General features: G+C 47.8%; 1 protein-coding gene across 2 annotated transcripts in view; it reads left to right on the forward strand.

The window, feature by feature from the left end:
* Window positions 1–18,477, forward strand: part of CARS2 (cysteinyl-tRNA synthetase 2, mitochondrial) — a 50,911-nt gene that overhangs the window by 20,718 nt on the left and 11,716 nt on the right. For both annotated transcript variants that reach the window (XM_046664715.1, XM_046664716.1), the window contains exons 6-9: window positions 2,338–2,421; window positions 4,509–4,638; window positions 7,767–7,900; window positions 11,842–11,909. In XM_046664715.1, the coding sequence (XP_046520671.1) occupies window positions 2,338–2,421; window positions 4,509–4,638; window positions 7,767–7,900; window positions 11,842–11,909 (416 nt within the window). The remainder of the gene's footprint in view (window positions 1–2,337; window positions 2,422–4,508; window positions 4,639–7,766; window positions 7,901–11,841; window positions 11,910–18,477) is intronic.

Here is an 18,477-nt window from a genome sequence, read left to right on the forward strand (position 1 = left end):
GCTGTTGGATGTGGTGTGCAGGTCTTCTTGGGCATCTTCTTTCAACTTTGTTGACAATTTGTCATAGGAAAAAGTGGGGGACCACGGCAGTACCTCTAAAGACCCACTCCCTCGTTAGAGCCGAGCCCTCAGACGCTCCTCTCCGCGTGTGGGCGCATCGTCTTTGGCAGACCAGTGAGAAAAGCTGCAGACATCCTGACACTTCAGCGTGCCTCTCTGAATAGAGACGTCACCCGCCGTGACCCCAGTGTCGTTGACAGACCTGAGACGCTGGACAGTCCCCAGTAGCATCACACGTCTCCTGCGCATTCACGTGAACTCAGTGTCACCCCTCCCCACATCGTAATCTGAGCAGGTCCCTCAGTCTCTGTAACCTACGCCAGTCCCCTCTTTGTTCCCCTTGTTGTGGAACAGAAGAGACTGAGCGTGCAGTCATCTTGTTGAAGGCCCCGTCCTCTGCATTTGCGTGGTGGCTTCCTTCTGGTGGAGTTTAGTTGGTTTAAGAGCTGCTGCTTGTTGTCTGGCGGCCTCGGGGAAAGACGGGCATCTTGGCGTTTCACTGCTTCTGTGATCCTGCGTTGTTTTCAGCCACGCCTCCTTTCCAGTCGTTCTTCCCAAATCGAAATCCTACCCATCCCACAAGCCTTGACCAGAGCTTCCGTCCCCCAGGAAGTTTTCTTTCTTTCCACCCATAGCTGAGAGAGAACTTTCTCAGCTTTCGTATCTTCCTGTACCATCTCGTAGCCAGTGACTTAGCTGGCTGTTAATGCATTCATGTTTTGTCAATTCTCAGACCAGAAAACCCTTCGCTTTTAGTGAATGACCTCTTGGAGTGCCCAGCCCTGGGTTGGGACGTGCAGGGTGCTGCAGCGCGTGTTGCAGGCAAATGACAAAGTAGGAAGTCCGATGAGGGACCATGGTTTACAGGTTTCCTGGACTGCAGGCGCTTCCTCCGCGGGCCCTGCCCGAGCACACAGGGTCCCTGGCAGGGGCCCCGGCAGCACGTGCTGCCCTGCCACAGCCTCTGCCTACGGGAGGACTGGCAGTCTTTTACTCTGTCGTCTTTGCTGTATTTAGGTTTTGTTTCTAAGAAAAAGTTATTCTACAGGACTTAGTGACCGAACTGGAGGTTGCTCCGGAACATACACGGACTGTTGTCCTGCTGTCGTGTAACTTGAAAGAGGACGTAGAACCCAGATAAACCGGCGCACGGTCATGAGGGGCTTAGAGGGCCTCACCCAAATACGCTTCTGGAAGAAATGCTCTTCTTTTTATTGTTTTACTACCAGGCATTATTGTACATTTTTAATAATAACATTAATTCAAAATAAATTCACATTCACTCAGACGCTGTTAATTTGGACTTTGTGACACTTCCACAAAAGCTTGGTTGTAATTTGATCTGTGAACCGTTTGTGAAGAAACAATTTATTCAGCAAAATGGTAATATAAACCAAGGGGCAGGAGAATGTCTCCTCCATTAAAGGGAGCGGTTTCTTCCTCTTTTGAAAGACTTTCCAGCGGTGTGTACATTCTCTCTGATCGGAAGCAGCCCCCACAGTAGCTCCTCCGTTTCATTGGTTTATCTCGGCCCGTAGTGCGAGCCCAGTAACACACTGAGTGCAGAGGGCCCTGAGGGGAACGGGGCAGGCCCGTCAGCGGGGCTCTGTTTCTCCCCCCCGCCCCCTGGTTGAGGAATGCAGATCCGGTGGCCACTCTCTGCCTTGACTGCAGCAGCCCCAGAGCAGGTGAGCGGGCTCAGGCTCCGAGAGCGCCAGCCCGGACCCCTCTGTGCCTGCCCCGCTGCTTTCCACCTTCGAGTTGGAAGTAGCCAGGGCTGGCCCTGCTCTGCGTGGCCCCGTGGCGAGGTCCTCCTGCACCCTCAGTCTGAAAACGTGGACTGTACACCCCAGGGAAGGGGCAGCTCGGGGATGCTTGAGCGCAGAGGTGTCTGTGGTCTAAGTAGGAAGATCGTCTCCAAGACGCCTGGGTTAAGAAAGGGTTTCGGTGTCGATCAGTGTGTAACATAAAGCCCGCAACTGGATGCAGGCCAGCGATAAGATGCCCTTTTCCTTTTTCTCGTTAAAAAGAACTGTCTCAACATTTCACACAGAACTTAGGCCTGTGTCTTCCCCTCCACACCTGGTGTGGAGATGTGTGCTTTTGTAAAGTGGTGGTGTTGGTGTTAATTCTGGTTTAAAAATATAGGAAAGGGGCCAAATGAAGGCTAGATGCCACATTGTTTAAATTGTGATTACTTCCTAGCTATTAAGCTCGTGCAGATGCTGATATTTAGCACTGAGGAATGATGAGTTCATAATTACCTTTACAAAACAGGCAACGTCTACTTCGATCTGCAGTCCAGAGGAGACAAGTACGGCAAGCTGGTGGGTGTGGCCCCCGGCCCGGTTGGAGAGCCAGGTGGGTGGACCCTCGGCCCCCAAGTCCCCCGAGCTCAGTGGAGAGCGAGGACCCCCACTCATGCCAGATCGTTGATCACAGCCGTGCTTTAAATTTAATTTGGTTTTCTGGAATAGAGAAAACTCGTAGAGTTTAAAGTTCACACAGCGAGTTGCACCTGCTCTTAACGTCCTCCTGGTCCCCGGCTCTGCTCCAAGTCGCGCATCCGCCCGTTCTCTGCTTCCTTCCAGACGTGCTCTCTGCCTGTGCCTTGTGCATGTGTCATGTTTAATGCTCTTCTCCATCTTGCTGTTGTCATATATTAAATTCCCACAGGTGTTTTATCATACGTTAAATTCCCATATAAATTTTTCCATATATTGCGTTCCCAGTGTATTTGAATCTATTCCTGTACTCTCTTCGGTTCCAGTGATTGTTAGATCAAAGTCATTTTTATGGAGAAGAAATAATAAGTATATAGAATTAAAATAAAAGTAATTTTAAAGGATACTATTTTTTTTTAAAGATTTTATTTTTCCTTTTTCTCCCCAAAGCCCCCTGGTACATAGTTGTATATTTTTAGTTGTGGGTCCTTCTAGTTGTGGCATATGGGATGCTGCCTCAGCGTGGCTTGATGAGCGGTGCCATGTTCGCGCCCAGGATCTGAACTAGCGAAACCCTGGGCTGCTGAAGCAGAGCGCGCAAACTCAACCACTTGGCCATGGGGCCAGCCCCATAACGCATACTATTTAAGAGAACCAAGCAAAACCCCAAAAGATGTCCCCATTTTTTCTGTCTGTAGGCATAATCCTCCTGCCCTCTAAACTGTGCTGTTGAAATCTAGTTCCTAACAGCATTGTTTGACTCCTCAGGAATGAGATTTGTTACTTGTACTTGGTCAGTCTTATCCTGCTCCCTCCCTAAAGGGCAGGACAGAAAACCCCCAGATCACCTATGCCTGCGAAGTGTGGCTGTGACTCATCGGGGCAGAGGGGGACGTTCTGAGACTCACACAGTCTAGGCTCAGCAACCCTGTTTTTTCAAATAGACTTTATTTTTTAGAGCAATTTTAGGTTCATAGTGAAAATGAGAGGAAGGCGAGAGATTTCCTGTATACCCCTTGCCCCCCCCCACGCCCAGCCTCCCCCACTCTTGGCATCCCCACCAAGTGGTACATTTGTTACCGTCGGTGAACCTTCATCACTCGAGTCCAGAGCGTACGTCAGGGCTCACTCTGTGTTGTGGATCCTGTGGGTTTGGACAAATGCGTGATGCCACGTATCCATTATCATAATATCACGTAGCGTAGTTTCACTGCCCTGGAAATCCTCCGTGCTCCGCCTGGTCATCCCTCCGCTAGCTCCCGACAGCCACTCACCTTTCTCTGTCTCCACAGTTTGCCTTTTCCACAATGTCCCGTAGGTGGAGTCCTACAGTATGTGGCCTTTCAGATTGGCTTCCCTCACTTAGTAATATGCATATAAGGTTCCCCCATGTCATTTCATGGCTTGACAGCTCATTTCTTTTTAGCGCTGAGTAATATCCCCTCGTCTGGATGTTGCACAGACTATGTCCCGATTCCCCTACTGAAGGGCCTCTCGGTTGCTTCCAGGTTTGGGAGCATAAAAGAGCCCCACCCGGCTCGTCGTACCTTCAGCAGTCACCCAGCCTCCTCTTCTGGGTGGTCTTACTTTTTGAGTGTGATTGGCACTCTGGTAGTTTCTTTTTCCCTCTGTATGATTATCATCTTTTTCTGGACCATGTTCCTCTGAAGCTCAGTTACTGATAACACAGGGAGGGGACAGTGCTCAGGCCAGCGCGCCCCTGGGAAGGAGGCGTCACTGTGCGTGTTTGAAATCTCGACATTATTCCCCGTCTGAAACTGGCCTCACCTCGTGCTTCTGGCGTATTTTAGGGACAAGTATCTGGTAGTCCTTCGAGCCGTCGTGTGGGAAAGAGAAAGACATGTGCATGAGAAATGTGAGGTTTCCCATAAGAAGGAGCGGGGTCTTTGGGAAGAGCTTCCTGCGTCTCGGTTTTGTGGCGATTTTGCGTTGCTTTGCCTGTTCGTCTTTGCCTCCCACTCATGAACCGTTTGTTATTGGCAGTTGAGTCTGACAAGCGGCATGCCAGTGACTTTGCCCTGTGGAAGGCGGCTAAGCCCCAGGAGATGTTTTGGGCCTCTCCATGGGGAAATGGAAGACCTGGCTGGCACATCGAATGTTCTACCATCTCAAGGTGAGGTTTTCCTGGATTCTTCACGTTTGTGTTGAAGTGAAGTCCAGCAGGGCCTGACTCTCTCGGCAGGGTGGAGCCGGGTGGCTTGGTCCCAGCTTGGGAAGAAAGCTTAGTGCTCTGGTGGGGCCGGCTGTGAGCAGGGAGTCAAAGCCACTCCAGGGCACGGTGGTCTCTCCAGCAGTACCGCCTCTTCCTAGTGGAGAAGCCCCGTCTGGTTCCTGCTTTCCCGTCACAGATTATGCCAGGTGTGCCTGCATCTCTTTTCTGGGTGGGTTCAGGAAAGCAACCCCACCTCGCCCGCCCCTGCAGTTGAGGTCCTGGGTGAGGACAGAGCCCCTCAGGGATGGGACGGAACGAGCTTCCTCTGACCCGCTCTCAGTCAGCAGACCTGCTGCCCCAGAGCTGGCTCTTGATCGATCCATCGAGAATTGCCTTCACTGTCCGCTTTCCTGGCTCTGCAGTCTTCGTTCGGCCCTTTCTACCAGCTTGGCATCTTAGGCAACACCAGTCTGGGCCGTTTCTGTCTTGGGATTCTCCATAACCATAACACGGATGCTGCTCTGATGCCCATCCCCTCCAGCGGCCCTCTTTTCTCTGCTGCTCTTCTCACCATCTGCATGTGCATGGCACCATCTGCCGTTGCCTGCCAGGTGTCCCCACTGACTCTGGTCCCCTGAGGTCACTGGTGGCCTCCACTGTCAGCCCGATCAGTGATGGGCAGCTGACGCGCTGCTCCTTCCTTGGCTTCTGTGAAACAGCTTTCCTCTGGTCTCGGCCTTTCTGCTGGGGCTTCCTCCACCTTTTGGATCTCCTCTATAGACGGTTCCTTCAGCACTTGCTGTGCTGCCAGTGGCCAGGCGCCCCTTTTCTTGTGCCTGTGAGGGTGTGCGTGTACACGTGTGTGCGTGTGCATTTGCGCAGTACAGAAGGCAGTGTCCTGAACGTTCTCTCCTGCACTATCTGTTATCGCTCAGCAGTCTGTCCTGGGACTGCCCGGGGATCAGTTTGCCCGGCCCTTCGTCATCTGTCTCGGCCTGGTGGTGCTGTCCTTTGTGGCTGGACCACCATCCATTTGACCCCGTGGAGGAGCGTTTAGCTTCTTCAGTATTTTGCTATTACAGATACCTGCAGTGAATGGCTTTGTGTGTATGTTTCCTGTTTATGGACATGAGGGGTTTTTCAGTCTCATTATTCACTCAGATTTTGATGTATTTGATGTGTTTCAATTCATTGCAGGTGTTTACTAAGCAGTTTTTAAAATAGAAACATAAAGTATGACTAAGGTGACCATTTCAAACTACTGTCTACACTAAACATTTCAAGATCCCCAAACCCAGTCACCTGCAAATTGGTTGTGGCGTGTGGTGCTGTCCTCTGGCTGTGTAACCAGGTGTCAGCAGGGGTAACTCCTGGAAGGGTCCTCCGCCCCGTGCCCTGACCCCGGGCTGGTTTCCTTCTCAGCGTGGGGTCACCCCCTCCTCCTGGGTGGAAAGCCTCCTCGTCCACAGCCTGCCCATCCGGATTCAGTTCCCCTGGGCCTGGAAGAGACTCCTTTTCCACCGCACCTCCCCTGCCGCCCTCCCCTGTGGTGATGTCTGTGATGCTCATCTGGAAACGCATCCGCGAGTTAATGAGACATCACCTGTATTGTTAGTCTGAAGCAGGGGTCCAGCTTTTCATTCAGAAAGAAATAACTATGTCCAGCCCTCATCCTACTGTGAACTCTTATATGTATTTATAAATATTTGTTGATTTAACATCAATGTGGCATATACCTTGGGTTACAGAAAGATATTTATTTTTAGCATTCAAATAATTTATCTAAAGCAGGTGGAAAACATTTCAAATGTAATGTCACCATTAAATATCTTATTTTTGTTGAAATCTAGATGAGAATAGACTTTTATCCCTTCTCAGCTTTCTCTTGTTTTAAAATCAGTCTACAGACAAGAATAGAGACTAATATAAGGCACACCATGGACCCAGAGTTTAGCTTTATTAAATCTTAACGTTGTCCTGTTTCTTCAGATCTTTGTAAAAACGAATCACTTGTTACAAATACAAATGGGGTCCCCGTGCTCTCCTCCCCCATCCTGGTCCCTCCCATCTCATGCCTCCTCCTTAGCAATTGAATTTCAAGGTCTCTTAGAGATTCTCCAAACCCGTGGCCAAGGACGTACCATAACGGGCCTCCTGCTCGGCCACAGTGCGTGGCTCCACCACCACTGAGCTCGAGTGTGACCGGGGATGTGCAGTTCGTCGGGGGCCTGAGCCAGGCCTGTGGGAGAAGAGCCCCAACCTTCAGCACGGACGGACCTGAGCGGGGCTGTGGCACCTCTAAAAACATTTGTTTTGAACCATTTTTAGGAAATACACTCTCCCCACGGAGATGGCCTCCAGAGCTCCACATCTGCCGCTTCACTCCGGCCCCGCCAAGCCCATGTGTCCACTGTGCTGGCTGTTGTATTTTTAGTGATTTTTGCATTTTGAATGTCCTCCGAAGTAGCCGCTAGTCAGCTGACCGTTCATGCTGGCACCAGTGTTGTTTTTGCAGGTGCCCTGGCGGCAGGGTGGCACAGGTGTGGAGGGTCTGGCCAATTTCGTTGTCCCCATCAGCTCTGTTAGTGTTAGTGTGCAGTTTTGTGGGACGTGAGCTTTTTCAGGAATGTATAGCAGAAATGCTGATGGCTGATGTGTGTTGCTTTGAATTCTCTTACCTCGTTCTTCATATATGACCACTAAATAGTTAAATTTTTAAAAGCCGAATTAAAGATTCTCTTGATCTTATAGTTGTATTTCTTTTGTTAAGGTTAGAAAACCACTAAACTCTACCTATTGAAAGTAAGGAAAGATAATATTGTAAGTTTTTGAAAACCGTATGTTGTATCTGGAGCAAAGAGAATTAAGTCTCTTTACTGGGAGGAAAAGCTCTGAATTAGGGATTTTGTGAAGTGAAACAGAATTTCAGTGTCCATTTGCATCAGTTAAATTATCATGCACATTGATTTAAAGCCGAGATCCATTTATTCTGTTCATTGCATAAAGGCTGGAGGATTAAGTGGGAGCTGTGGCTGGAGAACTGTGGCGTTCGATGGAATTAATTCCCTGCTCTGTTCCGTGTCATGCAGTTTGGTGTTTGGGAGTCAGCTGGATATCCACTCAGGAGGGATAGATCTGGCTTTTCCGCATCACGAAAACGAGATTGCACAGTGTGAGGTCTTCCATCAGTGCAAGCAATGGGGAAATTATTTCCTACATTCTGGTAAGTAATGACTTCACGTGAATTTGTCCTCCTTCAGTTCGGCCAATTCCGTGTTTCTTGGTGAAACAGCTACATTTGGAAATATGTGGATCAGCTAATAGGTCCAGAAACGCATTTGTTTCTTAAATTGTTGTTGGATTTTAGCCAGCTGGCCCTGGACTTCCTTGGACTGGAATAATGAGTATACCCTTGGAAATGGTATGGAATATGGAAGGTGTTGGACAATGCCGTTCTCCATCAGTGTCTTTCCCATAAAACTGCTGAGGAGTTTCAAATAGTGTGATGTCATAATGATTATGAATATGCCGCGTGGGGCTGTAATACCGTCACTGTACACATCTGTCATGCTCTTTTAACACTGCCTTCCGTTTCACTCTTCAGAAAGCAGAGCTGAGTAGCAGCAGCCACCTGTTCTCAGAGTGGCCGGGACGCTGTGAAACAAGCCGAACCTGCAGCCCGGCTGTTTGGGGGCTGACCGTGACGCAAGGGAGATTCACAGGTCCAGATTTTGACAAATTGTGATGTGGGGCCACAGAGCACCAGTTTTATTACCTTTTTTTTGAGGAAGACTGGCCCTGAGCTAACATCCATGCCCATCTTCCTCTGCTTTATGTGTGGGTCGCCTGCCACAGCATGGCTTGATAAGTGGTGTGTAGGTCTGTGCCTGGGATCTGAACCTGCAAACCGTAGGTCGCTGAAGCGGAGTGCACGAACTTAACCGCTGCGCCACGGGGCCTGCCCCAGTTTTATTACCTTTTTGGAATGTACCGTTTGTACTTGGGGCAAAGACAGGTGAAGGTTGTTTGGTAGTGAAAGGGTTGAGAGATGCGGATAATCGCAAGCTCAGTGAATTAAGAAAAACTGTTTCTCTCTGTCCTTGAATTAAGGACGCCAGGTTTTCCCAGCGAGGCGACATTAACAAAGTGACACTCGGGTTTTGTGACGGGCAGTCGGCTGCTGCGCGTCTGCGGGAGGGCGCACCTGTGTCTTCAGACAGCGAGCCGCGCGCTGCCTGCCCTGACTGCGCTCACCACTGCGTCTTCTTCCCTCCAGATCCCCGGGATCACCCTGGTTCTTGCGCCCCTCATGGGCCCAGTTCTCTGTGATGACCGGCTAGCACGGTCTTACAGCAGCCTGAGAATGAATGGGGCGGAAACGGATTCAATTGCTGTTGGTAGCGCGTGAGCGCTCACCTAGTACTCCACCCCATTTCCCCGGGGGAGCTCGTCAGTAGCCAGGGTCCGCCTCCTTTCTGCCGATGCCGTGACATGCTGGGCAGATCCCTAGATAGGACAGAAGCCTGACCATCCTGGTTCGTTCCAGCTGGTGCTCGCAGGGGCAGGGGTGGAATGCTTCAGAGGCGACTCCAGTCCCATGGATCTCCACAGTCAGGTGCCCCTGCTTCCCTGCAGAGATCACGTGCAGTCGAGCCCTCCCCTAGAGGCACGGTGCGCAGCCCTCCTGGGGAGGAAGCCCTCCAGGCCCCAGGAGCAGGTAGGGGCGTCCCTGGCCTCAGCCTCGGCCGAGTCCTCGCTGGGGGTGTCTGGGAGTTAGTGCCGCCCTCCGCAGACACTTCGTCCGTCCTGCTCGAAGAGGCTCGGTTTGCTCGAACACCGCGGAATGCAGCGTGCCCTTTGTGAATCGTGGATCGAGGTCAGAGGGTGCTCCTGGCAGTGCTGGGGCTCACACTTCCGCAGCCTCAGTCCGTTCCTGACGAGGTGTGTGTCCGTAAAATAGCTCATCTCGTTTACTGTAAACGTGGGAACCAGGGAGGGTACTTGTTACTTTGTTCCGTCGTGACTTTACAGTCTATTAAGACAGCAGGAATCACCTTCATTCCATTTCCACCCTGTCCTGGAAGATGGCTGTGCTTCCTGATGCACAGGAGAATCAGTACCTGTTTGCTGAAGTAAGTGGATGGAAGATAGATGTGTTTCCTTTTCCAGATATTGTCAATTTTTTAAAATTCTCATTGTGCTTGGTGTATATGACGTGTTACATAGAATCATGTATTCAAAGTTATAATTCTTTTTGGAAGCCACATTTTAGCCAGTTCTCAGAAAAATTGGCCTTGGAGACCATTCTTTTTCACCACACACCAAAATAAACTCAAAATGGATCAAAGACCTAAAGATTAGGCCAGAAACAATAAGTCTTCTAGAAGAGACTATAGGCAGTACACTCTTTGACATCAGTCTCAAAAGAATCTTTTCGGACACTATAACTCCTCAGTTGAGGGAAACAATAGAAAGAATAAACAAATGGGACTTCATCAGACTAAAGAGCTTCTTCAAGGCAAGGGAAAACAGGATTGAAACAAAAAAACAGCTCACTAATTGGGAAAAAATATTTACAAGCCACTTATCCGACAAAGGGTTAATCTCCATAATATACAAAGAACTCACACGGCTTAACAACAAAAAAACAAACAACCCAATCAAAAAATGGGCAGAGGACATGAACAGACATTTCTCAAAAGAAGATATAAATTGGCCAATAGACACATGAAAAGATGTTCATCATTGCTAATCATCAGGGAAATGCAAATCAAAACTACACTAAGATATCACCTTACACCTGTTAGATTGGCAAAAACATCCAAAACCAAGAGCGACAAATGTTGGAGAGGTTGTGGAGAAAAAGGAACCCTCATACACTGTTGGTGGGAATGCAAACTGGTACAGCCACTATGGAAAACAGGATGGAGATTTCTCAAAAAGTTAAAAATAGAAATACCCTATGACCCAGCCATCCCATTACTGGGTAGCTATCCTAAGAACCTGAAATCAGAAATCCCAAGAGTCCCTTGCATCCCTATGTTCATCGCAGCATTATTTACAATAGCCAAGACGTGGAACCAACCTACATGCCCAGAAACTGATGATTGGATAAAGAAGATGTGGTATATATACACAATGGAATACTACTCAGCCATAAAAAAGACAAAATTGGCCCATTCGCAGCAACGTGGATGGACCTTGAGTGTATTATGTTAAGCGAAATAAGCCAGTCAGAAAAAGACGAACTCTATATGACTCCACTCATAGGTGGAAGTTAACATATTGACAAGGAGATCTGATCGGTGGTTACCAGGGAAAAGGGGGGGTGGGGGGAGGGCACAAAGGGGGAAGAGGTGTACCCACAACATGACTAACAATAATGTACAACTGAAATCTCACAAGGTTGTAATCTATCATAACATTAATAATAAAAAAAAAAAACTGGCCTTGGAGCACTCTTGTGTTTGAAGTCGTGTCAGAAAAAGTGGAAGAATCTTCTGTTAGGAAAGGAGAGGCCTCCCCTGGAAGTAAACCTCATCAGAATACAGCCCGGGAGGAATCCGGGCTCGGATGGAGGAGTCCCCGCGTGGGTTAGGTTCCCCTCCTGTCTTTCACATACATGGGGACAAATAATACCAAGGTCTTGATAAGTCTGAAAACAAACAAAATGTAGTTGCTCATTCGCAGGGCCCTAGCCCTGCTCTGCAGTTGTGAACGCCCATCAACAAGCTGTCACTGCCCGGGCCGGGTTTGTAAACCAGAGGTTGGTCCTTTCTCCAGCTGTCGCGTCTGTTCAGTCTGTGTTTCTGAGTTACAGGGAGGGGGAGGCGTGAACTGTTGCTGTCAGTGCCTCCTCATCTGCTCCTGAGGGTGCTGCCCACCCCTGGGGCTGGCATACCTGATGCCCTAGGACAATCGCAGCTGTGGGCTCCAGTGTCCTAGAGGGTCGAATGTGGGTGAAGGTTTGGGGGGAAATCTTGTATCAACAGTGCAGGCTGATCAGGTATTTCCTTCGTGTCCCAGGCTGGCCCTCAGTCCCAGCTCGGGGCTCAGGCACCCGTTGGAGAAGCACCCTTTCGCCTTCCTCCCCTCTAGGGCGGAAGAGTCCCTTTCTTCCCACTCAATTCGGAAGGAATGACGTTGTTTTTGGTTTTGTTTCAGGGCATTTGCACGTGAAAGGCAAGGAAGAAAAAATGTCCAAATCACTGAAAAACTACATCACTATTAAGGTAATGGGTTTTCCTGACTCCTGCATTGCTGCCAGCTTACTGAACCTGTCCTAAGGGCTGGTGCGCAGCTGCAACCCAAAAGCTCTGAGTCCCGGTGTCCCCGCCCCGTTGCCCTGTGACCCTAACGGGCTTCTACTCTGGGTTTGAAATCCTCTTCCTTGTCCTAAAAGCACGCAGTGCTGTGTCTGCATTCCCCTGTCCTCTTCCTCAGGTCCCTCCTGCTCTGTTTTCTGTCTGTTTCTTTCTCGGTGCACTTTCCTTTTTCTCTTCTTGCATTCCAGTCCACACCGCCTTCTTCCCTTCCCTTCCCTTTCATGACAGTTTCTCTCTGGAATCACATTTGCTGGATTCCTTCCCCCTTTTCTTTCCTCTCCCACCACCAGCCCCTTCTGTCTAGTGTCGCTGTGGGGTTGGTTTGTTGCTGCTTTTTGCCTTCTTAGACTACTGAAAAATTTCAGTGTGTGTGGACATGAAGCACAGAATGTGAATTTCCGTATGATGGAAAACAAGTGCACTAATTGGAGAACACTTCAAGAAACAGTTTGATTTTCCTTTGTCTTTGGGTCTGTAAAGCCGCGTTTAATTTTTTTTTTTTTTTTAAGATTTTATTTTTTTTTTTCCTTTTTCTCCCCAAAGCCCCCCGGTACATAGTTGTACATTCTCCGTTGTGGGTCCTTCTAGCTGTGGCATGTGAGATGCCGCCTCAGCGTGGTTTGATGAGCAGTGCCATGTCCGCGCCCAGGATTCGAACCAACGAAACACTGGGCCGCCTGCAGCGGAGCACGCGAACCTAACCACTCGGCCACGGGGCCAGCCCCAAGCCGAATTTAATTTTGATTGCAAATTAAGCAGACAAGATAGGAATCAGACCTTTATCACCGCAGTCCCCAACCACTGAAAGCTGTGGCACCGAATTTAGAATAAACCCCAAGGGGAGTGCTCCTCACAAAAGAATCTTTCTATGCTTTTCTTAAATAGAAATGTCCGATATTATCTTACACAAAATTTCAAACATATCGAAAAGTTAAAAGAAACAGTTACATACTCACCATGTAGATTCAAGAGTTATTATTTTGCTATATTGCTCTTTTCTCAATCTCTGGGAGTGGTGAGTGTATTTGTGTGTGTGCGTGTATATACATATTTTATGGTTGTTGAACCACTAGGAAATAACGTTGCAGACACCATGACACTTCTCTATTCTGCATGCAACTCCTGAAATAAGGACGCTTTCCTGCGTGACCCGAACACTTGAAAAGTTAGCAGTAATTTCTTAATATGACCAATTATCTAGTTCAGTTCTGATTTCTCCATTTGTCCCAATATGTCTTTTATAGTTTTTTTTTTTTTAACCAGGATCCAGTCAAAGTTCATGTGTTGGATTTGTATGTTGTGTCTTCTTAGGCTTTTTTAAAAAAAAAATTTTAATAGTGCTAGAAAACACATAACATTTACCATCTTAACTGTTTTTTTTAATCTTTTTTTTTTTTTGAGGAAGATTAGCTCTGAGCTAACATCTGCTGCCCATCTTCCTCTACTTTATATGTGGGACACCTGCCACAGCATGGCTTGCCAAGCAGTGCCATGTCTGCACCCGGGATCTGAACTGGCAAACCCCGGGCCGCAGAAACAGAACGTGCACACTTAACCGCTGTGCCACCGAGCCAGCCCCTATCTTAACTATTTTTATGTGTGCAGGTGCACACCCTTCTGGCCGCCGCCCTTCTGCTTTCTGTCCCATGATTGTGATGACTCTAGGTCCCTCCTATCAGTGGAATCATGCAGTACTTGTCCTTCTGTGTCTGGCTTCTTTTCTCAGCATAATGTCCTCAAGGTGCATCCATGTCGTAGCAGGTGTCAGAATTTCATTCTTCTCTAAAGCTGGGTAACATTCCACTGCTCTTTTTAGGCTTCTGAGCTACAACAGTCTTTCTACTTTTATTTCCCTGTGGCGTTGACTTTTTGAAGAGCCCACGCCAGTTTTGTTGAGCATCCCATCTTTAGGATTTGTCTTTTTCTTTGTGGTGTCTTTCAACGTGTTCTTCTGTTGCCTTCTTTCCTGTAACTGGAAGTGACGTCTCAAGGCTTGACTTGATTCGGGTTAAACCTTTGGCGGGAACACCTCATTGGTGCTGTGGACTTCACACTGCATCCCCGTGGGGGCCGTGGGGCCAGGCCGTGGACTGTTCGTGATGTTACGTTTGATCACTTGGCTAAGGGATGGCCACCAGCTCACTGTTTATTTCCCTTTTGTGAATATTGAGAACATGTGAGGAGATACGCGGCATGGCTGTCTCGTTCCCTAAGGCCCTCGACCCCGCAGCTCCAGCAGCCTCTGGGGGGCGTCACCTTCCCGGTGCACTCAGTGGTTTCGGCAAGGTCGTGTTGTCACATTCTGTTCACTTCTATTACGTGTGCTTGCTGAGACTCTTCAAAGAAGAGGCTTTGTCTTTCTTTCTCTGTCTCTCTTTTCAGTGTCGCTGTGGAGTTCAGGATTTGTAGTTACATCATGGTTTATCAATTCAGTCGTACTCTTTTTATGCTGAAACTACCAGATTTACTCGATTTGGCCAGGCAGGGCTCCTGCGTCCCGGGCTGTGTCTCCCACGTGGCCTGGCTCTTGGCCCTGTTCACCTGTTGCACTCTGCCCTAGACCCGCCGTTTCTCCGAGGAGCCTCGCTGCCTTTGTGGGAAAATGGCATTTTGACACCAGCGTCTGGGTGCTCAGTGTGCTTATTGCTGCTGGGGTGACGTGGATTCTAGCCCTCTTCAGGGACAGAGCTGGGGGAGGAGACAAACCTGTACGTACGAAGTAGATAGTCTGAATTCATTTTCACATATCCAGATAAAATGTAGTATTACAAGGCCGTTTTGTTTTACCTCTTTTTTCCCTCTTTTAATAAAAATCTTATTTCCTTATAGCAGCATATAAACGTTATGTTTTATCTTAAAATAGACACAAAATAAGTTTAAAAATTTAATACAGACATTTCTGTTAACAGTGAACTATTGGGTAAAGTTTAAGATTTCCTTGCAGTTCTTGTTTTAATGGTAGCTTTATTGAGATGTAATTCACATACCAAAGAATTCAGCCTTTCAGTTGATCATTCGGCGGCTGTGAGTGTATTCACAGACTTGTGCAGCCATCACCACTATCTAATTACAGAACGTTTCATCATCATCCGTCAGCATCCCCCCTCATTCCCGGCCCCCAGCCCCTGGCGACCGCTGGTCCACTTTCTGTGTCTGTGCATTTGCCTGTTCGGGGCTCGCATTTCTTTTCACTCAGACTCCATCCCTCTGGGGTTATGGGGTCACAGTGCCCATGTGCCGTCAGAGTATAATTACTTTCTGTGTGGGTCTCCCCTTTGCCACACTGCAGGCTCATTGGTCCCGTTTGTTTCCAGTTGGATAGTATCTCTTCCCCTTTTCCCATTTTCCTTTATTTTTCAGATATTTAGTAAAGGTCGTTGGAATTCAGTGGTTAACACTGTGAAGAGACGCCTTGTTGTTGCTCCTTCCTTGCACCCGTTATGCCCATCCCTGTGGAACTGTTATGTTAGGTTTCTTTCTGGATTCTCTTTCCAGTGTTTCATTTTATAAAACTATAAATTTTTATAAAAATGTAAAAATTTTTAAAAATTTTTTAAAAATAAAAATTTATTAAAAATAAAGTTTTATAAAAAACTATAGTTTTTATAAAAACTATAAGCCATCTCTGTGGGGATTTGGACTGTCTCCTCTTTCCCGTACAATCTACGATGATCCTGTGAGGCACCTGCTTTTCCCCTGACAATTTAAGTAGTGTTTTCGTCTGATTATAGAAGTAATGTGTTTCACGGCAGGATGTTTGAAAACACCCAAGAAGACAGAGAGGCACATGGCAGATGTGTGGAGGCACCGCCTGTGGGACGCGCCCTCCCCTCCCAGCCCTGCCCCCCTGCTGCTGGAGCAGTGGCTGCCAGTTTCTTAGCCATCACGGTGTGCGTGTGCCTGTGTCTCTGTACACGTATTTCTCGTTTTCCCTTTCCACACTGTCTGCACTTGCTTTATTCCCTCAGTGAGTCTTTGGGCTAGCCTGTTTTCTTCCACATGGACTTAATTCTTCCCAGTGATGGAGTCGTCTGTCGTGTGGGTGCACTTTATTAATGTAAGCAGTGTCCTACCGATCGTCATTTAAATTATATCAAGTTTTCTAGTAGGGTATGTGCATTTAAATGTGCATAGATATCACAGAGTCTGTGTTACTTATGACCATTTAGGGGCCCGTGGGGGTGCTGTACGTGACGAGTTATTTCCCTGCGGTGCAGGTGACCTGCGATACTGTGAAGACCATCCGTCCGCACACCCAGTGACTAGTGATGGAGGATAAATGCATGTCAGGGTGTGTGCGCGTGCAGAATGTTCTGGATGCAGCCTCTGCTATTTAGCAGGAAGTGCCATCAGCATTCCCACTAGCAGTGTATGAAAGTGTCTACTTCCCTTGTCTGTGTCAACTTAGAAGAATCCTAGCAAGTTAACATTTTCCTTGTTCATCTGGTGGAAAACGACAACTACATTTTAAATTTTCATTTCTTTATTAGTTATGATAAATTTGTGCATACGTATTTGTTGGCTGTTTTTACTTTGTATTTTGCTAGCCAGCAACTTGCCCCTGCCCATAGTTCCTTGGGTGTGTTAAGCTTCTGCCCTCCATGTTAAAAATATTGGTCTGTTTCTGGGTTCCCAGCAGAAGGGTTTCCTGCCGGTCCTCGTTATTTCAGGGACCACTGACAGGCTCTTACAGCGGTCTGTGTGAAAACTCCTGATTCTTTCTGCCTAATAGAGGCTTAAGTCTACCTTTAGAGTTCAGATGTCAGCTCCAAACTGGCCCTAATTTCTAGATTGTGATCTGGGACTGGTTACTTAACTCTCAAAGCCTTAGTTTTTCTTTAAAATGAGAGAACTACACCTACTGTGTGGGTTCCCGTGCAGGTGAAAGTTATAACGCGCTGAGGAAGTGCGGCTGGCCAGGGAGGTTGGGCGCCGCCCTGCCCCGGGGAGCCGGGGAGCCAGAGCGCCAGAGCACCAGAGCACCGGAGCACCGGCTTCCTGCCAGTGGGCGCCCTGCCTCGTGAGCGCGGCGCCTGGAGGGCTGGCTGCTGTCTCTGCCTGACAGCGAGCTTCAAGGAGGGGCTTGCCTCCCTCTGAGAATCTTCCAGCACAAACTGGCACGGGTGTTGTTACATTTTGCCTCTCAGGACGCCATGGTCAGGAGTTCGGGGGAACCAGAGGAGTGTGGAAGCTCAGTGACAGCAGAGCACAGAGCAGGAATACGTTAAAAATTAACGTCCCTGGAAACCAGCAGTGTGAGGCCTTGTCACGTCAGTGTCAGGATATGACAACTCAAGTATTCATATAATAAGGAAGGAGTTACAGTGCTTCCCGCTCTTTCCCGGCTTTGTTGAGGTATAATTGACACATAAAATTGTATATGTTTAAAGTGTACAATGTAATGATTTGATATGCCTATACGTTGTGAAATACTCACCATGATCAAGTTAGTTAACACATGTAACACCTTATGTGGTTACCTTGTGTGTGTGTGTTGAAAAGCCTAAGACCTATTCTCTTCGCACATTTCCAGTATACAACACAGGCTTGTTAGCTATAGTCACCGTGCTGTATATTAGATCCCCACCTTATAATGGAAAGTTTTTACCCTTTGACCAGCATCTCCCCATTTCCCCCACCTCCTAGCCTCTGGAAACCACCATTCTATTCTCTCTTTCTATGAGTTCAACTTTTTTTTCCCTTAGATTCCACATATAGGTTTATTTCACTTAGCATAATGTCCTCCAGGTTCATCCACGTTGTCACAAATGGTAGGATGTTGTTCTTTTTCATGCTGAATGGTATTCCACTGTATGTATGTGCGTCTTCTGTATCCATTCATCTGTGGCTGGGTGCTTGGGTTGCTTCCCAGTCTTGGCTGTGGTGATAATGCTTCGGTGAACATCAGTATCTTTTGAAGTACTGACTTCGTTTCCTTTGGGTACATACTCAGAAATGGGATTGCTGGAGCACATGGTAGTTCTACTGTTAATTTTTTGAGGCATCTCCGTACTGTTTTCCGTAGTGGCTGCATCAGTGTACGTTCCCACCAACAGTGCGTGAGGATTCCCTTTTCTCCACATCCCGCCAACACTCTCTCTCCATCTTTTTGATGAGAGCCATCCTAACAGGTGTCAGGTGATAGCTCATTGTGGTTCTGACTTGCATTTCCCTGATGATTGTCGATATTGAGCAACTTTTGGCCATCTGTGTGTCATCTTTGGAAAAATTTCTATTCAGGTCTTTTGCTGATTTTTGAATTGGGTTGTTTTTTTTGCTAGTAAGTTGTATGAGTTCCTTATATATTTTGGATATTAACCTCTTATCAGATGTATGCTTTCCAAATATGTTGATGGTTCCCTTTACTCTGCAGAGCTTTTTAGTTTGGTGACATCCCACTTGCTTTCTGTATTATTATTATTAGGAAATAGTCCATAGAAACTCAATGCTGTGGAAAGATTAGATTCCAGATTTC

The sequence above is a fragment of the Equus quagga genome, chromosome 6, assembly GCF_021613505.1.
Source record: "Equus quagga isolate Etosha38 chromosome 6, UCLA_HA_Equagga_1.0, whole genome shotgun sequence".
Taxonomy (NCBI): domain Eukaryota; kingdom Metazoa; phylum Chordata; class Mammalia; order Perissodactyla; family Equidae; genus Equus; species Equus quagga.